This window comes from Eptesicus fuscus, chromosome 9 (assembly GCF_027574615.1).
Source record: "Eptesicus fuscus isolate TK198812 chromosome 9, DD_ASM_mEF_20220401, whole genome shotgun sequence".
In the NCBI taxonomy this organism is placed as follows: Eukaryota; Metazoa; Chordata; class Mammalia; order Chiroptera; family Vespertilionidae; genus Eptesicus; species Eptesicus fuscus.
Window position 1 is genome coordinate 11642522 of NC_072481.1, and position 26778 is coordinate 11669299.

General features: G+C 49.1%; 1 protein-coding gene across 1 annotated transcript in view; it reads left to right on the forward strand.

Annotated features, from left to right (window-relative positions):
* VWA5B1 (von Willebrand factor A domain containing 5B1) overlaps positions 1–26778 on the forward strand; it is a 45489-nt gene that overhangs the window by 14106 nt on the left and 4605 nt on the right. Inside the window, exons 8-18 of the mRNA XM_028155437.2 lie at positions 2526–2702; positions 6964–7074; positions 8817–9019; positions 9462–9576; positions 9988–10173; positions 11537–11720; positions 12491–12681; positions 17563–17764; positions 18239–18535; positions 21452–21589; positions 24934–25065. Of these exons, the coding sequence (XP_028011238.2) occupies positions 2526–2702; positions 6964–7074; positions 8817–9019; positions 9462–9576; positions 9988–10173; positions 11537–11720; positions 12491–12681; positions 17563–17764; positions 18239–18535; positions 21452–21589; positions 24934–25065 (1936 nt within the window). The remainder of the gene's footprint in view (positions 1–2525; positions 2703–6963; positions 7075–8816; positions 9020–9461; positions 9577–9987; positions 10174–11536; positions 11721–12490; positions 12682–17562; positions 17765–18238; positions 18536–21451; positions 21590–24933; positions 25066–26778) is intronic.

Genomic DNA, 26778 nt, shown 5'->3' on the forward strand with positions numbered 1-26778 from the left:
GGAAATACCTCTCCCAGAAGTGCCCCCTCACCCAGATGAGTCAGTAGGGAGAAGAGGCTAAGCCAGGTTCTCAGAGTGGGGGTGGCAATGCCAGCTGTGCACTGAGCTCTGAGAACTACAGCATGTGGACAACGTGGTTGGGGGGAGCAATGGGCCTCCCAGGCTGGGGCTGGGTACCCCGCCTACCAAACCTTAAATCAATTAGCTCTGGGACCACTGAAGCGAATGAGAATTAGTTTGCCACCTTGGGTTGGTTATGCAAATACCCTGTATTCTCATGAGCTCCAGGAATGACAGCCACCAGCCTGAAGCTGCTCAGAAATGATGAGTTTATTATAATTAGATAATGGCAGCTTGAGGAGCCATTAGAGAATCCTGAGCCAGGGGCCCCCACTCTCTGAGAGGCTGATGTGGCTGTTACTGCCTTGGGCTCTGTCATCGAAAGAGCCAGGCTGGTCGTGGCTCTGGCAAAGGAGCTCCATGCGGGACAGAGAACGTGATCCTTTGCCAAGGAGGGAGGCGGGCAGCCAGAAGGCAAATGTCAATCAGGAAGAGTGGGAGGGACAAGCTGTCAAAACTGTGATTTAGCAAAGAGGGAGCAAATGGCACAGAAAGATAACCATGTAGGAAAGATGGCAATGCAGCGAGAAGCAGAGACAAATAGAGAAAAAACAAACTTACACACAGAGGTCAATGGTAGACAGACTCACACCGATTCATTCTCTCATTTATTCAGTCAACAAACACTACGTGTCCAATAGATGCCAGGCTCCATTCTAGGCATTGGGGAGGCCACACTGAAAAATGACACATCCTTGTCCTCATGGAGCTTACCTTCTAGCACAGGGAGATAGACAAGAAGTAACCAAATGAGCACAGTCAGTTTGAAGAGGGCTGGGGACCAGAGAGAAATAAAACAGGATGATGTGGGAATGAGTGACAAGCACTGGCTGCTGTTCAGCCCGGTGTCTAGAAAAAGCCTGCCTGAGATTGAGACCTGGTGGACGGTGAAGAACTGGAAGCAGAATAATGGTGACACGTTTGGGAAACAGGCAGCTGTGTGGGTGAAATGGGGGGGAGTGGGCAAAGATGAGGTGGACAGATGGGCCGGTTAGGCCCTGGGGGCTTCATAAGCCATGACACAGGGTATGAGGGGAAGCCATTGCTTAGGCAAGAGAATGGCGAGAATGATCTCGCTGCCTGCTCTACATAGAATGGACCACCGGGAAGTAAAAGTGGAGGAAAGGGGCCAGTAAGAGGCGATGGCAAGGACCCAGGCAAGAGATGGTGGTGTCCTGAACTTGGGTGGTGGCAGTGGAGACAGAAAAGGGCACGCGTTCAGGATGTGTTTTAGCCGCAGAAGTAGCAATCCTTTGCTGAAGGAGCAAGAGAGGAAGCAACGACAAGTCCTCCATCTTCGGTTTGAACACTTGGATGGGTGATGGTGTCATCTACTGAGTTGGGGGACGGGATTCAAAGAGACCAAAACTGAAAAACAGACACAAAGGGACATGTCTACCCAGAGGCAGCCAGATCAAGAGACAGAGAGAGGCAGCCGGGATGGAGCGAGAGGGAGGAAATGAGATTTGGTACAGAGTGAGTGGGAGCGTCAAGGAGGAAGGCTCAGCACCACGTCAGCCAAGAGAACACACAAAAGGTCAAGAACTATGGTGCTGTTCTCCCTTTGTTTACGAGCCCACCTCTGCACCAAGCTCTGTGTTAAGCCCTAGAGATAAAAAAAGAAGCTCAGGCATGGCCTACCTTCAAGTAACACACAAGCTAGAGGGGAGGCAGAGATATGAGCACAAAGCTGCATGTGAGCAATGCCTGAGCCCACGACAAACTGAAACAGGGATGATGGCTACCATTTAGCCGATGACTGCCGGGCAGCGGGCTTCACAAGCATTGCGTTTATTGGTACAACTTGGCGAGGCACGTACTCTTGTCCTTAGTTCATAGATGAAGAAACCAAGTAATTGAGTACACCTGGAAGATGGGGGCAGGCTTTCCAAAAAGTAAAATTTAGAGAAAGAGTAGAAAGTTATCAGTGAGAGAGAATCAGTAAACCAGAGAAACCAAGGTCACAGCCAAGATAAGCCAGAGAGTAGCTCAGACACTGAGTGTGAAAGAGAAAGAAACTGCTACTCAACCGAAGGCCTGCACGTGTGCCGGGGCCTCCCATCTGTGTGCCAGCTCAGTTCGTCCTCATAACCACCCTGAGAAGGGAACATCATGTGCCTCGTTTTTAAAATTAAAGAAACAGGCCCAGAGGAGGGACTTGTTCAAGATCACACAGCTAGACGGTGACAGAGCTGGGATTCAAACCCAGGTCTTCTGCCTCCAAAGTCCATGCTTGCTGTTGCAACCAGTGAAAAGCTAGCAAATAGAGAGCCAGATGCAGTCACCCTGGAAGTCTCTCATGCAGAATATGAGCGGGATCTTGACAATACTTGAGTAATGGGAGACCACGTGAGTAGCGCTGGACCCCTTGAATACCAAGTGAGAGGTTTTTCTTTCTCCTCCAGACAGAAATCATCCGGAAACGCCTCCACAAGGACATTCCCCACCATTCTGTCATCATGCTCAACTTCTGTCCTGACCTCCAGTCGGTCCAGCCGAACCTGAGAAAGACCCATGGCGAGTTTATCTTCCTCGTTGACAGGAGCGGCAGCATGAGTGGGACCAATATCCACCGTGTCAAGGTACCTGTTAGAGGACCCCTCCCCAGGGTCTTGTGCTCCAGGGTAAATCAGCGGTGCTCCCCCAAACCAGCTCCATCAGCACTTTTGGTTCCAAGATGCCCCCCCTTCCACACCTGAACCACCTCCCTAAATGGCTCTCCATGCCTAAAAGGAACAACTTTTTAAAATCAGTTTGAACAGAGACACCCAAACTCAATGTGCTCCCGAAAGAAAACCCTGAAGTGGTATGAGCAGAGGCAGAACTATTGTCCACTTACAAGGGATGACGTTATCAACATCTTCCCTCGACATTCTACAACCTGAGTGATACTCGGGCTAACACCCCTCAGTAGGTACTGAGTGGACAAGGGTACAGGTGGGTGTTGAATCCAGCTAATAATCCTGAGGTTAGGGCTATGGTCTCCATTTGCCAAAGTGGAAAGCCCATCCTGAGAGTTTCAATAACCTACCCAAGGTCACACAGCCAGTGCGGTCTAATACCAAACCCATGTCTGTCTGTCCCTACGACCTGGTATCAGAAATTCACTGGAGATGGCCCCTGTCATCAAATAATGTGTAGAATCCAGTAGAAAAAAAAACTTGGTTCTTTTTTTTTTTTCTTGAAATGCCTAATATAGGCAAAATTTTGTGGTTGGCCATCTGAAAAGACAGCAGGTTGTAAACTCATTGTCTGCCCTCAAACCAGTCATGTATGGAGCATGGTCTCACTGCTGTGGAGACTTCTGATGAGTGAGGAAGACAGAGTAATCACCTTGCCCCCAACGTCCAGAGGCATTTCCTCTCCCTCAGGAGATTATTTACCTCGGTTTCGGCATTATCCCCCTCTCCCTTGTATTTCTAGTTGTGCAGATCTGTCTCATTTGGAGTTATGGGAAACTCATTAAGGGAAAGGACCAGATCTTTGCTCATCTCTCTCTCCCCATGGGGCCTTGCTCTATATTTAGGCATAAAAAGCCCCCAGTCATGGTTCATTGAACTGGGTAAAGGATCACAGTTCAAGAAAACAAGGCATGAGGGAAGGAGAAGGGAAAGGGCTCAGTTGTCACCTGAAATGTCACTCCTTTCCCAGTTTGTGCCTGGAGCAAACTCTTGTTCCCAGGGCAACAGGATAAGCAAGGAGTGGAGAGGTTAGTTGGGTCTGTGAGGCCAGCTAACTCCTCAGTCATGCTCTGACTGGGTTTTGTCTTGAAGCATGAGAGAGCCTCCTATATGGAACCCAAGTTCCTGTTTGAGGCCTCTTGACACTGGGATGTAGGACTGGTTGGTACCTTCTCCCCGCCCCTGCCCGCCATCAAAAACAAATACTGGAATGGGGAGCTGTCCACCGTGCTGGAGTGCTGAAGCACAGTCCAGTGCCCGTGTGTATCCCATTCCACAGCTGGACCAATTTGTAAGATGTCTCCACAGTTACTCTAAGTATCATGGGATCATGAAACATCCCTTAGAGAGCATTTAATCCACCTTCCCTGCCCATTTCCAGGTAAGGAAACTGAGTCCCGGAGAGGCTGTTTTTTCCAACATCACAGTGCTAGTGAGGGAGCCTAAGCTTTCTATATCCTGGCTCAGTGCTCATTTGCCTCACCTTTCTGATAGGGAATGATACATACTCCCCCTTTAAGAAAAGCTCTCTTTTCTAATTATGTCTTTTCTGCTGCATGACTTAGTAAAAGAGAAATGCCTGGGTTCCAGGATCCAGTCTGCCACTGGCTGGCTATGTGGCTTTGGACCAATTGATTCTCAACTCTGGGCTTCATTTATACGGTCTGTAAAATGAGAAGGAAGGATTAATACAGGGAGGGCAAACATATGTCCTATATCCCTTTGTTCCCTTCTCCCAAGCCCAGGCAGACATCAGCAATTGACCATGACATTCTTTACCACGCTGAGTCTGGACTCAGTCTCTATATGTTTCTCATCAAGGTGCTCCAGGCCATTACTACCAGTTGAATGGAGTTGGTTCATGAGTGGAAATCCATTTCCTGAACTAAAGACCCTTTCCGACCTTGACATTCCAGAATTCTCTAATGGCGACTTCCGCCAGGGCTCCTCTCACAGTTCCTTCCCCCTTGCAGTCTTTCTTGCTTGCTTTTCCAGCTCAGCTCCCTGGCCTCAAGGTTACCTTTCACAAATGGTTTTGCATCAGCACAATCCATTCTGCTACATATGCCTGCCCCTTTTAGAAAAAGACATAGAAATTACTCAGGCCACACACCCCTCCCCCCATTGATAATGAGGTCATTGGGGGGTTGCTTGCATCATTAACTGTGGCCGGTTCTGTTGAAGTTTTAGGAAAAACTGGAATTAGGGAGGTAGGAGAGAATAGAAATCCAAACAGCCACGCGGAAGGGGAAAGTTCAACCAATTTAATTTCCTGCAGCTGGTCTCATTCTTCAGCTGCCACTTGCTGCCAAAAACACGGCTTTGAAAATTCTAATAGGTGTGAGCAGAGACAATCTGTATGGATCAGCAACGTCTCCTGCTAGCAGGAATATACACTAGTGGCTAATGAAAAAATAAGCAGATCTGGACTTCTTTCATAAAGAAATAAAATGTATTGACACAAGCAACAAAGAGAACATTAATGTTAATGTTTACAGAGTGGGTGGGAGGGGGGCTGCAGGTCCTTATGGTGTGGAAGTTGCCAGGATCCACTTACAGCTGTTTACTTCTAAATTCTGGGGTGGAACAGCTTGTTTCCCTGAAGCCATGCTGAGATCCCTGGGCTGCCATCAATAAACTATATGGGGGTGAGGGAGAGCCCTTCCCCCAATTCCTGAGTTCTGTGCCAAGGCAGAGCCAACATGAATGAAGATTTCAGAGCTGTGTTGTTGTTTTTTAAAGCTTCACTTTTTAAAGATTTTTTAAAATGTTTAAATTGATTTCTAGAGAGAGGAAGGGAGAAAGAGGGAGAGAAAAAAAACACATGGATGTGAAAGAGAAACATTGTTCGGCTTCCTCCTGCATGCCCCCTACTGGGGTTCAAGCCCCCAACCCAGACATGTGCCCTGGCCAAGAATCGATCCAGCAACTCTTTGGTACACAGGATGATGTCCAACCAACTGAGCCACACCAACCAGGGCTCAGAGCTGTGTTTTGAAAGCTTCAGTCCTATCTTTAGGTTTTGTGATCCAGTACAATTCCTAAATGCTCTAAGCCTCAGTCTTCTTCTCTGTAAAACAGAGGTATTAATATTGGTATGCATCTTGTTGGGGTGATAATAATAACCACTTGCTGACTGATTACTATGTGCCAGGCTGAGACTCAGAGGAGTGACATAACTAGCCCAAGGTCAAGTTAGCAATAGTAAAGGTACAATTTAAACCCTGATATGTTTAACATCAAAGTGCACCTTCTTAACCACTCTTTTAGAGACTAAATGAGGTAATATAAAGAGTGTATCACAGTGCTTGATATGTAGTAATTGCTTGATACTTATTGCCTCATCATCAATATCATCCTTTTTCCCTCTTGTCATCTCCACTTTTCTTTTTTGGCATCGTCTTTTCCAATATACCTTTACCCTGGTCTCCTGATGTTGCATAGTTAAAGTAGGTTAAGATTCTAATGTTTACAGACTTTGGAGGCAAAGCGACTTGTGTCTGAGTCCTGGCTCCATTATTTACTATCTGAATGCTCACCAACAAGTTGCTCTCCTCTCTGTACCTCAGTGTTCTCTCCTATAAAATGGGGATACTGTTGTGCCTGCTTCAAGGGTTATTGTGAAGATTATATGAGGTAATGTAGGTAAAGTACATCCTGGGCATTCAACAAATATGACCTAAAGAGACTGTCCCAAAGCAATTCATCCCTAGTCAATGATAATTGGGTGAATTCTGCTGCAAAAGGCCCTGGATGAGAGCCAGGAGCCTATCCCATCACCAGGGTGACCCAGACCAGGCCGCATGCCTCCCTTAGACATCAATTTTGTTTTGGCAGAAAGAAATGAGTGCTCCCTGCTCTCCCTACCTCTCAGGGTCAGCAGGAGGTGAGATGGAACTGGCAACCATAATAGAATGGCTTTGAAAAGTCAGACTTGCTACCCGAGTGAGAAATTTCATGAGATGGCTTTGGTCCAGCCTCCACTCAGCATCAGCAGATTTCTTGATCTGGGGGAAAGGGGGATGTTGGGTGCAGGCAGGGGGGCGGGGGGGGCGGAAGGCCTGTGTGGAGACAGATTCCTGCTGGGATAATAATACCGGTGTGAAGCAGCAGAAGTCATAACTCCTTCCCGAATCCTGAAAACCCTTTTCTTGCCTGCCAGGATGCCATGCTGGTGGCTCTTAAGAGCCTCATGCCAGCCTGCCTCTTCAATGTCATTGGGTTTGGATCCACATTTAAGACCCTCTTCCCTTCCAGTCAGACCTACAATGAGGTAAGGAAGGACAAGGCTGGGACTAGGAAGGGCGGGTGGTGAGGAGCAAAGGACAGAAAAAGAGAGAGGAGGCCTGCTCAAAGGCTGTCCACACGTATAGGACCAGGATGATACCCAGGAGCCAAGCAGGAAAGAGAGGCTAACTCTGCTCAGGCAGTTTTCTGACATCTCACACCCTTCTCTTTAAAATAAAGAATATGTTGGGCAAAGTGTGGGTGTGCGCAGACAGGGGTCCAGGGAGGGGTAGAAAGGATGCATAGGCCTGCCACTCACTGAAGCCTCTGCCTTAAGAGGACAGTAGATCCGCGCAAGGTTTAGCCAAAGAAGTGAACAGGAAGGGATGGCCGAGTGAATAGGTGGGTAAGTGGGCTGAGATGGGACTCACGAGACTCAAGCTACAATTTTAAATAACAGGACTGTGGCCCCAGCAGCACGTTCAAAATTGCAGGCCTAGGAATGGGAGGGAGGGAGGGAGGGAGGGAGGGAGGGTGGGGGGAGGGAGGGAGGGAGGGAGGGAGGGAGAAGGAAAGGAGGGAGGGAGGGAGGGGGGAGGGAGGGAGGGAGGACTTAGGAGCCACTTGTCAATTAAAAGTAGTTTATGGGTTTTTTTAATACAATAATAATATATATTGATTATCCCACAGCCTTTGAAACTAGATAAAATCAAAAAGAAACGCAAATCTCGCATGATCACGTCAGAAAAATAAAAGGAAAAACAACATTAAGAGCTTAGAGTAAATCCCTCCAGACCTTGTTCTACGAATTACCCACAGTTTAAATAAAGATAGGATTAGGCCTTCCAGAAACTACTTTTCGAACACAACAGCCTGTCAGGAGCACATTTTATGCCACTCAGCATAGATCTGCAGCGTAATTCTAATGGCTGCCTAGTGTTTTGCTGCACGGACAGGCGTGACTTATTTAACTAAACCCCTGCAGTTGGGCACTGAAGTTGTTTCCATTTTTTTTTTTGCTTATCATCTTTGTATCGAAGGCTTAACATACCTCCTTCATGATTCCCTTGGAATAAATTTCTAGTCTTTCTGGCTCAAAGGTACATTGTACACTTTAAGACTTTTGACGTGTGCGGTCACTCCAAGCATGGATGTTGGAAGAGCATCTTCCTGAGACAGGAGCAGAAGGACATCGGATGTCCAGTGAGCATCTGTCCTTGCTGTAGTGACATTCATCCGAGGCCAATAATCCTGGGCCAGAAAGGACGATGATAAGTTAATATAACACCACGAATGGTAGCATGGCAGGCGCTGGTGGGGGTGTGATTGGGCAGAACCATGCCAAATACCATTAAGTGTCCACCTATTCTTCCAGGATGTGGGAGAGGTGAGATGGGGAACAGGACTCAACTCTAGTGAGGTTGAACTATTATCTAGGGCAGCGATTTTCAACTGGTGAGCTGCAAGGCTTTCTAAGACATGCAATACCTATCTATTTAGTCGGGGGCAATCTTTTCCCTTAGATTGTCACACACACAAATGACAGCAGCCAACACATTAGCCATCTGATGTGAATGAATCAAAAGTATACCATTATTTTTGTTAGATCGGCAACAAATATATATTTTTATGTAATTTTAGTAATTAGTTTATGTTGGGGGGGGGGGGGGGAAGGTTGAAAATTGCTGACCTAGGGAAACAAAAGGACTCCTCCCTCAAGAGGCTCAGAGTCTCCGCACCATACGGTGACCCTGGGAATTATCTCCCCTGCCTATGCCTTTCCTACAGGAGACCTTGGCCATGGCCTGTGAAAACATTCAGAGAATGCGGGCTGACATGGGCGGCACCAACATCCTCTCCCCGCTCAAGTGGGTCATCCGGCAGCCAGTGCACCGAGGCCACCCGCGACTTCTGTTCGTGGTCACAGACGGGGCGGTCAACAACACCGGGAAGGTGCTGGAGCTGGTGCGAAACCACGCCTTCTCCACCAGGTGGGCACGAGCTGAAGGTCTAGGACATGGCTGTCCTGGGCTGCCCTGGACTGGGGTTTCCAGAACCCGGGCCACGTGGGGAAAATGCCAGAAGACGAGGAAAAAACCTTTCAGAGCTTTGCCTCCAAGGTGGTGTGGCTGACCTCAAAGTTTGCCTTTCCCCCTCCCAGTTCAGGAGGGATGAGATGCCCACACCTCTGCATCCAGCTCCCAACCAAAGGAAGCTCCCAACCGAAGCCCTTCCTGCTGCTTAGACTCTGAGCTGGGGCGGAAGCCATGGGCTTTACGTGTGAATGTAAATGCCCATGGATGGCCCTCTTCCCCGGCCCTCTGCCTAAAGCTGGGCCAGCTGTGAGAGCGTCCGCCTGGACCATGCTCCCCATCAGGAGACAAAGATGGCAGAGAGGATGGGAAGTAGCAGCCTTTCTCCTCCCCTCCCCAGGTGCTATAGCTTTGGAATTGGACCCAACGTCTGCCACAGGCTAGTGAAGGGGCTGGCAACCGTGTCCAGGGGCAGTGCTGAGTTCCTGACGGAGGGGGAGCGGCTGCAGCCCAAGGTAGGTGGACGGGCCCCCGTCCCTCTGCTGCTGGACCCTGAGTTTAACACATGGGGAAAAGGAGGCCCAGGAAAGCAGATCCACGGGCTCACGATCACCATCTGGTTCATGTTTTTGACACAAAGTTTCTGTGTGCCCTGGACTAGTCACAACCCTCCTCTGAGGCTTGGGTTTTCTCATTTATTAAATGCTAAGCTTAGAGAAGACGACAGCAAAAATTTGCTCCAACTCCGACATTGCAGGAGCCTAAGAAGTGGCCTGTTCACTGGCAGGCAAGCCACCCCACGGCCTCTTGTCACTTCTTCCCGGCTCACGTCCCCGCATGGTCATACCCACCTGGGCTTCGTGCATCTGGACATACCCGCCCCGCTCACACATCTCCCCAACCGGTGTTGTGATTCCGCCCAACAGATGGTCAAATCCCTGAAGAAGGCCATGGCCCCCGTCCTGAGCGATGTGACTGTGGAGTGGGTCTTCCCTGAGACCACCGAAGTGCTGGTCTCCCCCGTGAGCACCAGCACCCTCTTCCCTGGGGAACGGCTGGTGGGATACGGCATCGTGTGTGATGCCTCCTTATACACCTCCAATTCCAGATCTGTAAGTATCTTAGAAATGCCGGGGGTCAGTGGGGGCCCGGAAACATGCAGGAAAGACTGTTCCTGGCAGGAAGGGAAGAATTGGATCTGGGCTTATAGTTGCCAGGCCATGGAACACAATCTACAAATAACTAATGAAATTAGAAAGACATAACTTTTCAACCTAGACATCCCTTCGAAAGATCTAACAGAAATAAAGTGATATAATGGAGTTATGTCCAAGGATTCATTGTAGCATTTTTTGTGATGGCAAAAACTATGGCCACATATTAATGCTGCTCCTCTCAAAATGTCGCTTGATGTTACACGAAGCAGGGAAATATTGTGAAGGACATGATTACAAATGATTTTATAGCAAGAATATGAATTTCTCATCAAATAAACTTAATCATTGAGAGAGGACAACAATTTGTACAACTGAACTGGTCAATTAGATTTCTAATTTTCTCTTGTAAATTCCAGGACTTCATAAACTTCTTTTTCTAGTCCAAAGGTATTCATACCCTCCCCAGAGCTCCCAAACTATTATCTAGTAGATCAACAATAATAGGAACCATAAGACACTATGGTCTCACATACTTATTTTAATTGAACTGATTTTTTAAGGTGATTTTCTACTCATTTGTTCCTTTTCTACGCTGTCCTCTTTCCTACACCAGGTGATTTATACTTTGCTTGTCTGATCAGGCCCGACTTACTGTTGAAGGAATGAAGGTTAACAGCATTTTCTATTTGTGTTTTTTGTATCCTCTGTCACCACCTTTTATTCATCAATGGATGACATGTTGACTTTTTGACTGATAAAATATTAAATGTAAATATAAATACAGCCACAAAGTGAATGCTTAACCATAGGGGTGGTAGAATATTGCACAATCTAATGTTGAAAAGAACAGTTGACATGCAGGATTTCCAAAATGCTTAAAGTGCAAAGTTCAAGATACTGCTAAATATAAAGTAATATGGTCCAGTTTTTGTAAAACAAAAATGATCCCCAAAAGCCTTTGTGTTTTATATGTATGTGTATACTGTGGAGAATGGAATGGGAGGAACAGACGGTTCGTTCTGTGCATTTCGTTAACCTATTTGGAGACAGCAGTGGCATTTAGAATTACCTTTTTAAAAAAATGTAATAAAGAATATAATTTAAAATATAAACAATGTAAGTGATAGGAAGTAATTTTCATTCACCACCTCATGAACAGAAGTCTGCCTAAATTCTCCAAGCTAGCAAGACACTTTCTTTATTATTCCAGTTCTGACATGGACTCTGCACCACCGTGTCTCACACTGCTTGCTGCTCCGTGGATGTCCTGCCTGCCAGCTAGCCTAATTCCCAGCCTTCCTTCTCTCCCTTCCTCCAGGACAAGAGGAGACGGTACAGCATGCTGCAGTCTCAGGAGTCCAGCAGCTCCGTCTTCTACCATTCACAGGATGAGGGGCCCGGCTCAGACAATGCAAATTGTGCCAAGAGCTTGGGGGAGCCGCTCAACCTGAGGCAAGCCACGGATGCCCGGCCATCCAGCGGCGACCCCACCACCACTCCTGGTAAATCTGCCACTCTTTGTGCCTCGCTCACTTCTCCAGAAGCTATGATTGCTACATTTTACTGAGCACTTACTATGTGCTAACCGCTTTATACAAACAACCGCGTTGAATAGTTAGCAGCTGCAGAGGTGGCTACCGCCTATTCTACAGATGAGGAAACTGAGACAGGGAACTTCAGTCACTTGGCTGCGCCCGTGGAACTGGAAAGAGGTCGCGTACAGATAGAGAGAGTAGACCTGTCTGCCTCCAAAGCCACTTTATGGTTTTAGTGTCCACTCAGAGGGTATTTACTGATCACCTACCCCGGCTTAGTACTGAGCACAGTGGGAGCAGCAAAGGTGACTCCAACGTGGCACCTGTTCTTCAGAAGCTCTCCATCTGGTGAGAGGGATACAATTGGACTTAGTTCTGAGGGGAAGCAGAGTGACAGGGGCCACAGGAGGTTCTGGGCAGCAGACATTGCCTGAGCAAAGGTGTGGAGGTGTGACACCTAGAAAATACATCCACAGCTGGTTCCTCAGCTACTATGCTTGGAGCACATGGAACCCTGAAAAGGGAACAGAAAGGAGAGTCGCTGGGTGATAGATCAGGGCCCGGGTAGGCCGGGCTTTCAATGCCAGGTGAGGTGAGGCACCCAAACGTATTTCAGTAGGTGAGCAGTGGAAAGCTCGAGACGTTTCCAAGCATGAAAGGGTATGCAAGCCCCTCCCTCTTTGCCCGCTGTCCTCTTCTTGCACTCTGGTGGCTCCCCTATCACCACCCCTGTCCAGGTGTGGGCCTCTCCCAGCGACGGCGGGCATATAGCACCAACCAGATCACCATCCACAAGCCCTCCCCGAGGGCCACCACGGTCAGCGACCCCACGATGGCTGCCAGGAGATACCCGCTGCGGAAAGCCAAGCTGCAGGACCTCATCAACCAGGCCAGCCCAGATGCCCCGCCAAGACAGATTGATTTGCAGGTACCCGGGCGGGACAGGGTGGAGTTGAGGGAGGCTATGGGTAGGGGCGAGCTGTGTCTCCTGCTTCAACCGGAAGGATGGAGCCTGCCTACAACTGACTGAGAAGCGAGTCACCTCTCCCTTCATCTGCCTGACCCTCAGTGACCCCTCCTTACAATGATACCCATTGGCCAATGACATCCCCAGTTCTCTGCACACAGCACTTCCCAGTTGTCAAGGAGCCTCCCCGTCTATTCTCTCATTTGATTTTATAGCACCCCTGGGAAAGGAGGGGGTGTGGAAATTAAGGGTTAAAGGTCACACAGCTTGTCAGGAGACTAAAACCCATGGCCCACTTCCTGCAAAGCTCTTGCTCCCCTCTCCATCACACACTGCGCCTTCTGCAAATACCAAGGGTGGTGCATCCACCCAGGGCAGGGATGATCTCAGCGCTACAGCCACAGCAGGGCCAGTTGCCCCCTGTCCAGCTAGACCAGTTTCTCGGCCTCAGCACCTTGGACGTGATAGTTCTTTGTTGTGGGGCGATTTTGTGTAGAAATTGTAGAAATTTGACAGCATCCCTGGCCTCTATCAAATGAATGCCAGTTACATCCCGCCCCCCCCCCCCAGTGATGACAACTAAAAACGTCTGTAGACATGGCCAAATGTCCCTGGGGGAGGGCGGCAAAATCACCAGTTTGAGAAACACTGTCCTAAACCAAACTGGGGTCTGGTATTATCTGCACGCCTTACCCCATTTTCTCAAGAATGGGCTTTATGTAGCTTCGTCAGGGTGAGTCTGTGGTTCCAGAGAAGCAGCCTTTCGTTCCCCATGCCCACCCACAACCTCCATCCATCCCCGCCTCCACAGACACATAAGCCCCCACGCTCCCCAGGGGCAGAGACACTGCCACCTTGTCCCTGAGGTCCTTCTCTGTCCTTAGCCAGGGATGCAGTTGGAAAACACTGACCTTGGAGTCAGGCAGACTCTGCTCCTCAAACATGTTACCTAACCTCTCTGAGCCCCCATTTCTTCATCTATGAAATGGGGAGAATAGCTTGTGCGGGTGGTTGAGCTCACAGCCATCAACAGATATGTACTGAGAGCCAACTGTAAGTGGAGGACTCTTCCAGGCATCGGGTGATTAAGAGATCAAATGCCTGGTGCAGCGCCTGGCACACAGTAGGTGTCCTTTAAATGCAGGTCTGATTAGTGAGAGCTCTGAGCAGTGTGGCTTCTCTTCTCTCCTACTTGCTTTTGGCCATCTTTGCTCATCTCTGCCCCATCCCCTGCTTGGCTTCTTCCCCAATCTGATTCTCCCCAACACAACATGTGCACACATGTATACACTCCCTACAGCCTTTGGCTGGCTGAAGGGCTGAAATATGAGACTAGTCTACTGCCATGGAAACTGTAGCAGCTTGTTTCTCAATGTGGCGGTGATGGTGGGGCAAAGGTGAGAGGAATCCTAGTCTCTGATGAGGGAGGAGAATTTAGGGACCCGCGGGGACGCAGCAGCCCTGGCTGGGTACCAGCTCCCACTGAGGCCATCCCAGAAGTGACCAGTCCCAGTCTTCTCCCACACCCTTGTACCATCCCAGGACCTCAGGTCCAGAGGAGACAGGAAGGAGCACCTCAGCCCCTGCCCCAAGGAGCCCCCATCTAATGGGGAGCACAGTCCCTTCCCAATAAACACTTGATCGTGATGAAAAAGACCACCCCGTTAGCTGCTGGCCTAAAAGACTAAGAAACACTTTTTCTCTCTGTTACACCTAGTAAGTGCCCTTGCGCCCTCATCTCCTATCAGGCAATGCAAATGTTGCCAGAGACACAAAATTCATTTTTAATTAATTTAGTATTCTTTAATTACAAACATATTCAGAGTGTGCAAATCACACCCTCAAACAGTTCAGCTGGTATAAAGTAAAAAGAAAGGTACCCCGACCCACTTGGTTTTAAGTGTTTCCTTCCAGAAATACCACACACACACACACACACACACACACACACACACGTACACAACATATGTAGATGTTTTAAATAATCACATATACAAACTTCCCTCCAAATTACTTTTCTAATATCTTTTTTTTATTGTCTGAAGTTTTATATGTCTCCTTTTTCCCCGACTGACCCCCCTCCAGCCATTCCCCACCCCAGGCAAGCCCCCACCACTCCAGTGTCTGTATCCATTGGTTATGCTAATATGCATGCATATAAGTCCTTTGGTTGCTCACTAACCGCCCTCTCCCCTGCCATTTGTCTCTGGATCTATTCTTGTTCATCAAATTATGTTGATCATTATATCCCACATATGAGTGAGATCATGTGATATTTATCTTTCTCTGACTGGCTTATTTCGATTAGCATAATGCTCTCCAGTTCCATCCATGCTGTTGCAAATGGTAAAAGTTCCTTCTTTTTTATAGCGGTGTAGTATTCCATTGTGTAGATGTACCACAGTTTTCTAATCCACTCATCTGCTGATGGACACTTAGGCTGTTTCCAAATCTTAGCTACTGTAAATTGTGCTGCTATGAACATAGGAGTACATAATATCCTTTCTGATTGGTGATTCTGGTTTCTTGGGATATATTCCTAGAAGTGGGATTACTGGGTCAAATGGGAGTTCCATTTTTAGTTTTTTGAGGAAACTCCATACTGTGTTCCACAGTGGCTGCACCAGTCTGCATTCCCATCAGCAGTGCACGAGGGTTCCTTTTTCTCCACATCCTCGCCAGCACTTGTCATTTGTTGATTTGTTGATGATAGCCATTCTGACAGGTGTGAGATGGTATCTCATTGTTGTTTTGATTTGCATCTCTTGGATGATTAGTGACTTTGAGTATGTTTTCATATGTCTCTCAGCCTTCTATATGTCCTCTTTCAAAAAGTGTCTATTTAAGTCCTTTGCCCATTTTTTGATTGGATCGTTTATCATCCTTTTGTTAAGTTGTATGAGTTCCCTGTAAATTTTGCAGATTAAACCCTTATCTGATATAACATTGGCAAATATGTCCTCCCATGCAGTGGGCCTTCTCGTTGTTTTGTTGATGGTTTCTTTTGCTGTGCAGAAGCTTTTTATTTTGATGTAGTCCCATTTGTTTATTTTCTCCTTAGTCTCCATTGCCCTGGGAGCTGTGTCGGTAAAGATATTGCTACGACATATGTCTGCTATTTTGCTGCCTATGGAGTCTTGTAGGGTTTTTATGGTTTCCCATCTTACATTTAAGTCCTTTAGTCATTTTGAGTTTGTTTTTGTGTATGGTGATCTGATTTCATTTTTTTTCTAATATCTTAATTCACTTTTATATAGACAGTAAAATTACTCTTTTTGGTGTATGAGTTGTGACAAATGAATAGTCATGTAACCATTTCCATGATCAGAATACAGAAGAGTTGCAAATTTTTTAGTGTTTCCTCTTAGACATCTTCCCAAATTAGTTTTTAAGAAGCTGCCTGTCTTATTGCAGTGCTGTGTGGCGTTCCCACACATGGACGTACCATAACTTACTTGCCAATCTTACTGAAGTACATTCAGAGAGTTTCCAGATATTCACAAAATCTTTTTTTTTAACAAACAATACTGCAACAAAGATACAGTACCTGTACATAGATATTTGCAACCTTGTGTATTTCCACAGGATTCAGTTCCTAAAGGTGGATTCGCTGGGTCCAGGGAGCGTGGGCCTTGTTAATGTTGACAGCTAGCACGGGGCTGCCTCGTTCTCCACAAGCACACGTCATGCACACTCCCACCAACAGTCCATGGGGGACCCCCATCTCCCCATTGACCACATTGCGTGTCACCAGACATTTACATATTTTCTAGTCTGGAAAATGAGGGAAATCATAATTCATTTCATTTCATTGTTTTATCCTCACCCGAGGATATATTGTTATTGGTTTAAGAAAGGGAGAGAAACATCGATGTGAGAGAGAAACATTGATCCGTTACCCCCCCCCCCATATGCACCCCAACTGGAGATCGAACCCATAACCTAGGTATGTGCCCTGACTGGGAATCGAACCCTTGAATGATGCTCCAACCAACTGAGCCACCTGGCCAGGACTGTAATTCATTTTCATTTAGAGCAACACTCAAGCAGCTGGGCATGTTTTCATGGGTTTATTGGATACTTTTCCTGTAAACTGGCTGTAAATGCCCTTAATCCATTATTTTATCGAGTGTCTCTCCACCCCCACCAGTGATTTATAAGAGCATTTTCTTGAAAATGAGCTTTGTCATGCATGTTGCAAATATACTTCCCAGTTTACCCCTGGCCTTTTGATGTTTTCTTTTTGTACCAGCACAAGAATAGACAGATTAAGTCCGCAAAACAGAACAGAAAGCCCAGAAAGAACACCAAATGTGCATGAGAGCTTTGTCGGCGTAGAGGTGGGGAACGGATAAACCCTAGAGACTCCATAAATGAACCGTATTCAATAAGCGGAGCTAGGATTCAAAAGACCAACGAAAAGGCTGGTTCCCATTTCCTTACACGAAAATAAATTTCATGTGAATCAAAGATTTAAGCAAACAAACAAATATCACAAAAATTCTACAGGAATTTTTTATTTTTTTTTTTTAGTGGGAAAGACCTTTTAAACATGACCTATGAGAAGACCTAAGGAAAGGGTTAATTTTAAACACGCGCAAACGTTTTAAACTTTATGGCAAAAATAAGTGAGTGTAGATTATCCATGGTATGTGATTTTCCATGGTCTTCCGGGGTTTGGACTTCATCCATGGTTTGGGATTATTCATGTTGACATTTCTCATGGGTAGTGGAGAGTTTGTCCTTGGCTACTCCAGGGGGAGCTGGGATGCCCCCGGAGAGAGCTGTGGCTGGGGTGGAGGGGAGGGGCCCAGCCTCCTCATCTTCCTCTTGCCTTCCTAGCCCTTCCTGAACAATGGCTGGGACCTGTGCCAGGGCCCCAAACTCCGGGGCCCCGGGGCCCGCAGGCCCTCTCTGCTGCCCCAAGGCTGCCAGCCCTTCGTGCCCTCTGACCAGGAGACCCAGGCCTGGAGCCCCATGAGGGAGCTGGATCTTGGGTACAGCCTGAAGCCTGCCTCGGACAGCCTCAGCCCCGGGGACCTGGGTAAGTGTCCTCAGGGTCCCGGGCCTGACTGGGAACAGGGAGGACGCCTTGGCTATGGCCTGACTTCCGATGGCAGGCCCACAGGACAGATGCCTGTGCCCCTTGGGGGCTGGGGGGCGTCTGCTGTGGCCCCTTCTCTCCCTGAGGACCTCACTAACCCCACTCTTTCCCAGTCAACCTGGCCCTTGGGCTGCCTGTCCCCCACCACGCGTCTCCCTGAGGAGTGCCTCACCCCATCCTACCTGACCCCCCAGGTCCTGGCTTCCTGGGAGGTGCGTCTGCCCCACTCTTGGGGACAAGCCCATGCCGCCCCACCTGTTCTCAGAAAGGAGTTTCCAGATCCCTGGGAGGGGGGGTGGGGTGCTGTGCTGTATTTGCTTAGGGGTGTTTGTGCCCTGGAAACGGATGATGTCCCCTGGGGGGCTGGCTCCCTGTCCCCCAGTTCAGAGCACTGTCTTGTCCCTCCGCCCACAGAGCCGTTCCATCAACCCTCCTCCTTCGAGACCCAGACCTCCCCGGCCTGGGAGCCGCAGGCCAGCACCGGCAGGCTAGCCACCCCAGACCCCGTGCTGGGCAAGGCCGTGGTCAAGGGCCTGCGCGACAGCCAGCGTTTACAGTGGGAGGTGAGCTTCGAGCTGGAGCCCCCGGGCCACGAGCCGGGCAGCGAGCGCGACGCCGACCTGTGGAGGGAGACCTTCCACCACCTGGCGGCCCGCGCCATCATCCGGGACTTCGAGCAGCTGGCGGAGCGCGAGGGCGAGATAGAGCAAGGTGAGCGCCCGCCTCCTGGCCTCCGAGCCCCGCCCCCTCCGCAAGCCCCGCCCAGCGCCCCGCCCACTAACCCCACCCCCATGATCCGCTCACCCCCGCCCCCCCTCCGGCTCCAGCTCCAGCGTGTCCCTTCTCCCCACAGACCTGCCACCGCCCAATGCTCCAACTCCCCAAAGCATCGCAGCTTCCAGGTGCCTCCTGGCCCCCAGCACGTGTGTACACACACACACACGCACACACACACACATGCACACACACACACACACACACACACACGCACCCCAGGGCTCCATCCCTTTCGGTATCTGCCCCCATCCCCCTGCCTCCGGGAGCCTGTCTCCTCCCACCAGCCCTGGGCTCCTCCAGCCCTCCCACCCTCACCCTATGATCTGTCTTCTCTCCTCCCTCCGTGCCCTCTGCTACTAGTCCTCCACCCCTCCTCACTTCCCAACCTTCTCCCCGCAGCGCCCTCTAAGGCAGAGCCCTATTCCACCTGCTCTGCCCCTCTGGGACCACACCTACCTTCCCACAGAACCCACTAGACCAGCGGTTCCCAACCTTTTTTTGGCCATGCCCCGCCTAAGCATCTTTAAAATCCTGATCCCCCTCCCAACCCCATGACATGTAATTCTTATTATTCAAAAAGTGAACTCCTATTCACGTGGAGGAAGCCTAAAAGGCCATTAACTTGGTCTAAACAAGCTTCCAAAGAACATGGCATCCATGAAAGAGACGAATAAAAGACTGAAAGGATGGTTGAAGTACTGAGGAAGAAATCACTAAGAAATTGTTTAAAAAAAAAAGTAATAATAATAATAATAATAATAATAGGAAGTGATATGAAAAAAATAGCAAATAAAGTTTCAAAACATACTAGAGAACTGAAATGCATAAACATGTCACAATATATACTTATATACTGTATATGAGGCCCCTAGAACCATAAGAAATGCAAAAAATTCACTGTTAATAACTCATTCTCGAATTGCCCCCCTTAAAAATCAAATTGCCTCCCTGTGGGGGGGGTGCCCCACATTGGGAACCACTGCCCTAGACCTACTCGGCCCACTCACTCATCAAGGCCCCTTCCGGGGCCAGCCCTGGGGCTGAGCACAGTGACCAGGGCATCCCTGCCCTTACCAGTGTTGACACAGACTAGCAGGAGAGGCAGCGTTAATCAAACAAGTATAGACACAATTAATACCGCATTTGTCCTAAGTGCTATTAAGAAGAAATACAGGGATACAAGAGATTGTATAACCAGGGTGGTGGGGGAGCTCATTTAGCTCAGGAATTGGGGCAAACTTTTCTTAAAAAGTGAGTCCTGGGATCCTGATGGAGTCCACTTGAAGACGAGACAGAGATATAAATAGAAAATATTTATATTATTTGTTATAATTTATGCTTTATTTACATAATATGATTTATATTTTATATTATTTGTATTGTTGTGAATACTTCAGAAATAACAGGAGTAAAACCAATGAATCACTGAAGTAGTCATTAGTAAAAACTTATTGCACACACACCGAAAAGACAGTTTGCAAATCAAGAGCACCCAAACCAACACAAGGAATGAAGCTCAGGGGTATCTATACTAATAAAAGGGTAATATGCTAATTAGACCGGGAGACCTTCCGGACGTCCTTACAGACAAAGCCATGGAGGCAGAGGCGGTTAGGGGTGATCAGGCCAGGAGGGGAGGGCAGTTGGGGGTGATCAGGCCGGCGGGGGGGCGGGGGGAATGGCAGCAGTTGGGGGTGGGCAGTTGGGGGTGAGAAGGCTGGCAGGCAGAGTGGTTAGGGGCAATCAGGCAGGCAGGCAGGTGAGCGGTTAGGAGCCAGTGATCCTGGCAAGAGGGATGTCTGAAACCGGCAGTCGGACATCCCCTGAGGGGTCCCAGATTGGAGAGGGTGCAGGCCAGGCTGAGGGACACCCCCCCCCCCCCCCACCGTGCACAAATTTCGTGCACCGGGCCACTAGTATTATCATAAAGCAGCTTATAGAATGATGAAGCAGTGACAGTTAATTCTTCATGGTGATTGGTTATAAAGTTGAAATTTTCAGCAGTTACCTTACATTAACCTTGGGAAACAGTTCAAGTCTCAGAGGCACAAGCAAGAAATGACCCAGGTCACGTTAGTCTTGCAAAATGAGCTAAATTAAACTTTGTTTGTATAATGAAACTGGTTTTGTCTGCTCAGGGAATTTTCAAGGCTGAGCTCTGTTTGGTTTTTATTTTAACATTGTATAATATGTTACTTTTTCCCCATGAGCACTTCACCTTACAGTTTACAAAACGTGTCCATTCTGCATGTCCTTGGCTCCTCACACAGCCTTTTGGAGGTGGCAAGCCACCGAGACTGCTAACTTGCTGAGTGGAAAGAGCTTGGGCTTCGGGGACAGACCACCACTCAGTCCCGATCTCGACCCATTACTACCTCGCTGTGTGACCCCGTGCTTGCCGCTCTCCCTCTCTGGTTTCCAACCTTCTGTGCAAAATTGCCCAATGGGCCAGACCAGTGGCCCCCACTCAGCCAGGATGCTATGAAGTCCTGCAGCAAGAGTCTCAGCAGACAGCTACGAACTGAACATAGGAAATGCAGACAACACAGATGGCTTTGATTGTTTTTAATAACACTAGTTATTTAGGGCAGTAATGTCTTTTTCATTCTTAGGTGTCTTACCTCTTTTACATTAAAACACCCTTATTTTATGAAGTGATAATGGAGGATAACAATCTTGGGGGTTTTTTATGTTCTTCATCGGCAAGTTGGAAACCCCTTGGTTTGAAGGGCTTATTTCATCCTAAAGATGGGACCACTGGTCCAGCCTTCCCTCTGGCTTCCGGAGCTTCTTCTGTGTGGGAGAGAATGTTCTGCGTCCACAGAGTGACCCCAGCTTCTCCCTCCGCAGGATCCAGCCGCCGCTACCAGGTGAACGCCGTGCACACCAGCAAGGCCTGCAACATCATCAGCAAGTACACCGCCTACGTGCCTGTGGACGTGAGCCAGAGGCTGTACCTGCCCACCGTGGTGGCCTACCCCAGCTCCGGTAAGGCAGGGGCGTGGCCAGGCAGCCCCCGGGGGCTGGAGGAGGTGGCTGGGACCTAAAGGGGCAGAGCTGCAGGGTAGGGTGCACAGAAGGGCCTAGAAGCATAAAGACCCCAAAAGCAGGTGGTGTAGCCACCACTGGGCACAGAGCCTGTGAAACCATCCCACTCCCTCATTCCCACCAAAGAAGCATGGCTTCACGGAATGTTCCCAGTTCGGACAATGTATGTGCTCACTGTAGAAAATTCCAAAATGTAGAAAGTCAGAAAATAAATAGAAGTGACTAGAAGTGACAGGCATCCAGAGATGAGTTCTGATTACCTCCTTGGTGACCACCCTTCCAGGCTTCTCTCTATGGATATCTCCATAGAGAAATAAAAAGAAACATAATTCTGCATGAATTGGATCATATCAATATGTGCTGTACCTTATGAAATATGGGTGTGAAGGTGAATCAGTGTTTCCTCCTGTGGAAAGATACTAATCATAATAGTCAATTTGACAGGAATGGATGGATATATAGATATGGGATGGATGGATATATGGATGTGTATATACTAGTGGCCCAGTGCATGAAATTCGTGCATGGGGGAGGGATGTCCCTGAGCCTGGCCTGCACCCTCTCCAATCTGGGATCCCTCAGGGGATGTCCGACTGCCAGTTTAGGCCCAATCCCACAGTCAAACATCCCTCTCGCAATCTGGGACCGCTGGCTCCTGACCACTCACCTGCCTGCCGGCCTGCTCACCCCCAACTCCCCCCGCCCCCTGCCGGCCTTCTCACCCCCAACTGCCCACCTTTCCAGCCTGATTACCACCAACTGCCCCTGCTGCCGGCCTGCTCACCCCCAACTGCCCTCCCCCCTGGCCTGGTCACCCCTAACTGCCTCTGCCTCGGCCCATGGCTTTGTCTGGAAGGACATCCGGAAGGTCTCCCAGTCTAATTAGCATGTTACCCTTTTATTAGTATAGATAGAGTCCTGGTCCACATGTGGGGGCTGGCTGGTCTGCCCTGAAGGGAGTCCCAGATCAGGGTGGGGGTCCCCTTGGGGGGCGGGGCTGGCCTGGGCAAGGAGGCCTGGGGCAGTTTGCAGGTTGGCCATGCCTCCATCGGGGTGGGAGGTCCCTGCTGGGGGGCGAGGGGCTGATGGCCGTTTGCAGGCTGGCCACGCCCCCATGGGGTGAGGGTTCCCACTGGGGGGCGTGGCCAGCCTGGGTAAGGGGCTGAGGGCTGTTTTCAGGCTGGCGACACCCGCTTCAGGGTGAGGGTCTCCGATAGGGGGCGTGACCAGCCTGGGTGAGGGGCTGAGGGCCATTTGGGGACAGTTTGCAGGCCAGCCAAGCCCCCGGCTTTGTCCGGAAGGACATCCGGAAGGTCTCCAGAAAATCTCCCGGTCTAATTAGCATATTACTCTTTTATTAGTGTAGATAATCATTTAAACCTCAGACCAACTCTGCAAGGTAGATACTATTACCCCCATTTTAAAGATGGGGAAACAGAGGCAGAGGGGGTTAATTAAGTAACTTGTCCAAGGTCACATGGCAGTAAGGGCAGAAGCAGGCTTTGAACCCCAGGGATCTGGCTCCAGAGTCTCTGCTCACCCCGCTCCTCTCCAACTGCCTCTAAAGGTTTATCAGAACCTACTGAACCAGCCCATCATTATTAGACCTTCCGTTTATTCCCTTTGCGATTATTGTAAATGATGCTGCAAAGAACATCTTTGTGCACCTGTCTGGTTATCTGTTCAGGGTTAATTAACTCTCAGAAGTCAGATTGCATATCAAGATTGCCCATTTACAACTGTGCTGGATGTTACCAAACCCGCCCAGCCCCAAAAGTTATTCCGATGCCAACTGTGACTGTTGTTTCTCTTTCTAAACCCTGCCAGTCTGATAGTGAGGAAAGACTCTCTTTGGGGAATTTCTTTAGTTTTTAGTTTTTGTGTGAGATGCTTTTCACGTTTGTGAACTATTTGTTCTCTTCATCTCCTGGATTACTTTTTCCTGTCCTTTGTGGTTTCTTTTTTTTTTTTTTTAGCAGACCTCCTGAAAGAATTGTGTTTGGAAACAAAATGTGCCTTTCCTCGTTCCTCCTGTGCCCTGCACCCCTTTCATTTATAGTCATTGTTCTCGGCTCAGGCTCTGGCCAGCAGCCAGCTGTGGCTCCACTGGCCATTCTTATTCACTGGGCCTTGTCATTCTGAATGACATGCTTATTCAAGATGTCTGTCCCTCCCACCCACCTCTGACCATCCTCCTGGCATCTGTAGCCACAGTCTGGGAGGTATGGAGACCATCCCGCCATCCCCAAAGGTCTGATCAGCACTTCCCAAAGTTGTGATCCAGGAAACTAGAACCCTAGTTCCCCATCCCATCAATGGCCATTCAGCACAAAAACAGGAAATACCAGCCCTGGCCAGTGTGGCCCAGTTGGTTGGACATTATCCCATGCACTGAAAGGTTGCCAGTTTGAGTCCCAGTCAGGGTACATGCCCAGGTTGTGGGCTCAAACCCCAGTAGGGGTTTGCTCTCACATTGATGTTTCACTCTCTTTCTCCTTCTGCCTTCCTCTCTCTCTATAAATCAATTTTTTAAAAATATTTTAATAAAAAATACCAGATCAGGAAGAAACTGAACTAAATACCAGTTCAGGAAACACTGAACTGAATAAAGCTCAAAAGCTTTCTTCACAGCAGAGCCTCTTGGAGCCTTTGGGATGTTAATATACATCAGGAGGCTCAGAGAATGGACCATAGTATGCAGCTTCTTCAATATGCATTGCCCAATAGAACTCTTGTAGTTTTTTTAAAGAATAACTTACAGACTAGTGTTCTCATAGAGTGGGTTCCCCAAAACACACGTGGGTGGTGTAGCTTCATCTCTCTTCCATCCATCCCCCATTGGTGATGCCCTGGGACTGCAGGGACCTGCCTGTGGCAGGGGGCATGGGACCTGGGTCTCTGAGACAGCAAACTGGGAGTGAAAGGAAATGGGGTGTTCGTGAGAAAGCCAGCCTTTAGACTAACTAGAAAGCATTGCTGCTTTCTGAACATTATCTCTCAGCAGTAGTATTTACCTAGCAAGGTCGGTATTATTGTCCCCATTTTCCAGATCTGGAAATTGAGGCTCAGAGTGGTTAGCACCCCATCTAGCTACTAAAAGATGGGGCTGGGGTTCAAACCCAGGTCATTCTGGCTCCAAAGCTCCTGGTCTCACCTTGTACAATGCCTCCTCTGTCTTTGGATAATTGACAGACTAAAGCCAGAATCCTTCCTGCCAGCTTGGGAAGGAGGCAAAGGACTGGCACAATTGTACCCACCTGACCCCTTCTCCTGTCCTCACGAAGGTGCTGCACTGCGGATGGCCAGCTCCCGGGCCCTGAACCAACAGTGGAGGGGCAGCTCGGCTGGCTTCAGTCGGTCCCAGACCATGCTCAGGGAAGACTCGGCAGCAGGACCTGGCAAATTTCAGAACCTAAGTAAGAGCCACCTGGGGCGGGTTCTGGATCCTGAGCTCCTGAGTCATGGGATAATGTCCTCATGTCCAAGACTCTGGAGGCCTCACTCAGAGTCTGCACTTTGGGCCCTTGCAGGACCAGGGTGAGGCCAGGCCTCCCAGGCTCTCTGAGGCCTGAGCTGGGCAGAGGGCTGCAGCATGCCCCAAGCACGCTGCCTTAACACAGCGCTGCTGAGAGAGCCTCTCGGAGCCGGGAGCAGCATGGCCTCCCTGCCCGCGTGCCCACACCATCCCTTCACCTGTCCCCTCTGAAGGTCCGCCAACCCCGGTGACTGTTCCCTGCCTTCAACCTCTGAGTCCTCCCAGGCATCAAATGCCAGAAAACCTGATAAACAGGGGGACGTGGGGAGCAAAGAGGCAGGTCCATCCGTTTGGGTCCTACCATCTGCCTCGTTCAGGATTCCCAAAAGCTTCCTTCCCGCCTTCGCCTGATTGTGTTGTGCCTGCAGCTTGGTCCTTGAAGGTCCGTGATTTGGCCTTTTTGTGACTTTGCACTCATTCGCAGGAGGCTTCAGCCCTCTGCGTCCTGAATGCCTGCCTGTCTTCCTGTCCCTCTACAGACAGCCTGGCGGCTGCACTAGTCCTAACCCCTCTCTTCACGCCCTCGGGTGTGCAGTGAAGACCTCCTGCTCTGTGCACAGGGAGGAGGACAGGGGAGGGCCCGCCTGGCCACAAGCCTGGACGCCCAGATCATAATTTATGTTTAGCCTGAGGGTTAGAAAGTTCACGGACATTGGCGGGTTAAAAAGGGAACAGTGGGTGAGGGGGTGGAGGAGCTCTTTAGAATTAAAGAGATCTGCCAACTCTGGTTCCTTCAGTGCCTCCAAAACCGGGAACCTGCTCTTCCCTGAGCCATGCTGAGCCTCCAGTCTAGAGGAAATGTCTTCCTTCCTCCATAGTGGTGGCCCATGACTTCCATCAAAATCACAACTCCCTTCTCTTCTTTTCTTTTTTTTAAACGTTTTTTTATTATTATTTCAGAGAGGAAGGGAGTGACAGAGAGAGATAGAAACATCAATGATGACTGGAGAGAATCACCAATCAGCTGCCTCCTGCACACCCCACACTGGGGATCGAGCCCACAACCCAGGCATGTGCCCTGACCTGAAATCGAACTGTGACCTCCTGGTTCATAGGTCAATGCTCAACCACTGGGCCACGCCAGCTGGGCGAAAATCCCTTTTTTTCAATTGTCCTCTGATTCAGATCCAAGTGTCTATGGTTTCTAGGCTGTTCCTCTATCCCAAGCACTTTCCGTCCCCAAGGGTAACAATCGCTAACACGTACTAAGAGTTTCCTGTGTGCTGAGCACTGTCCCAGTTATCCATGGCTCCTCATAATCATCTGAGTTGGTTTCTTTTATTGTCCCCATTAAGAGATGAGAAAACTGAGACTCAGAGAGGTTAAGTGACTTACTCAAGATCACACAGCTGATATAAGGTAGAGCCAAGACTTGAACTCCGGCATTGTCTGGCCCCAGAACCCAGGAGTTTAACCACCAGGCTAATTGCCTCCTGGTTGCCTCAGTCACTAGTTCAGTCCCATGCTGCCCCACTCCACCCGAGCACCCAGTGATAAACAGAGCTCCTTGGCCCTCATGGAGTCCTGACAGTCTCATAGGGGACCAGAGGCTCTGATGAACACATTTGTGCATGAAGCTTTTCCCATAATTTGG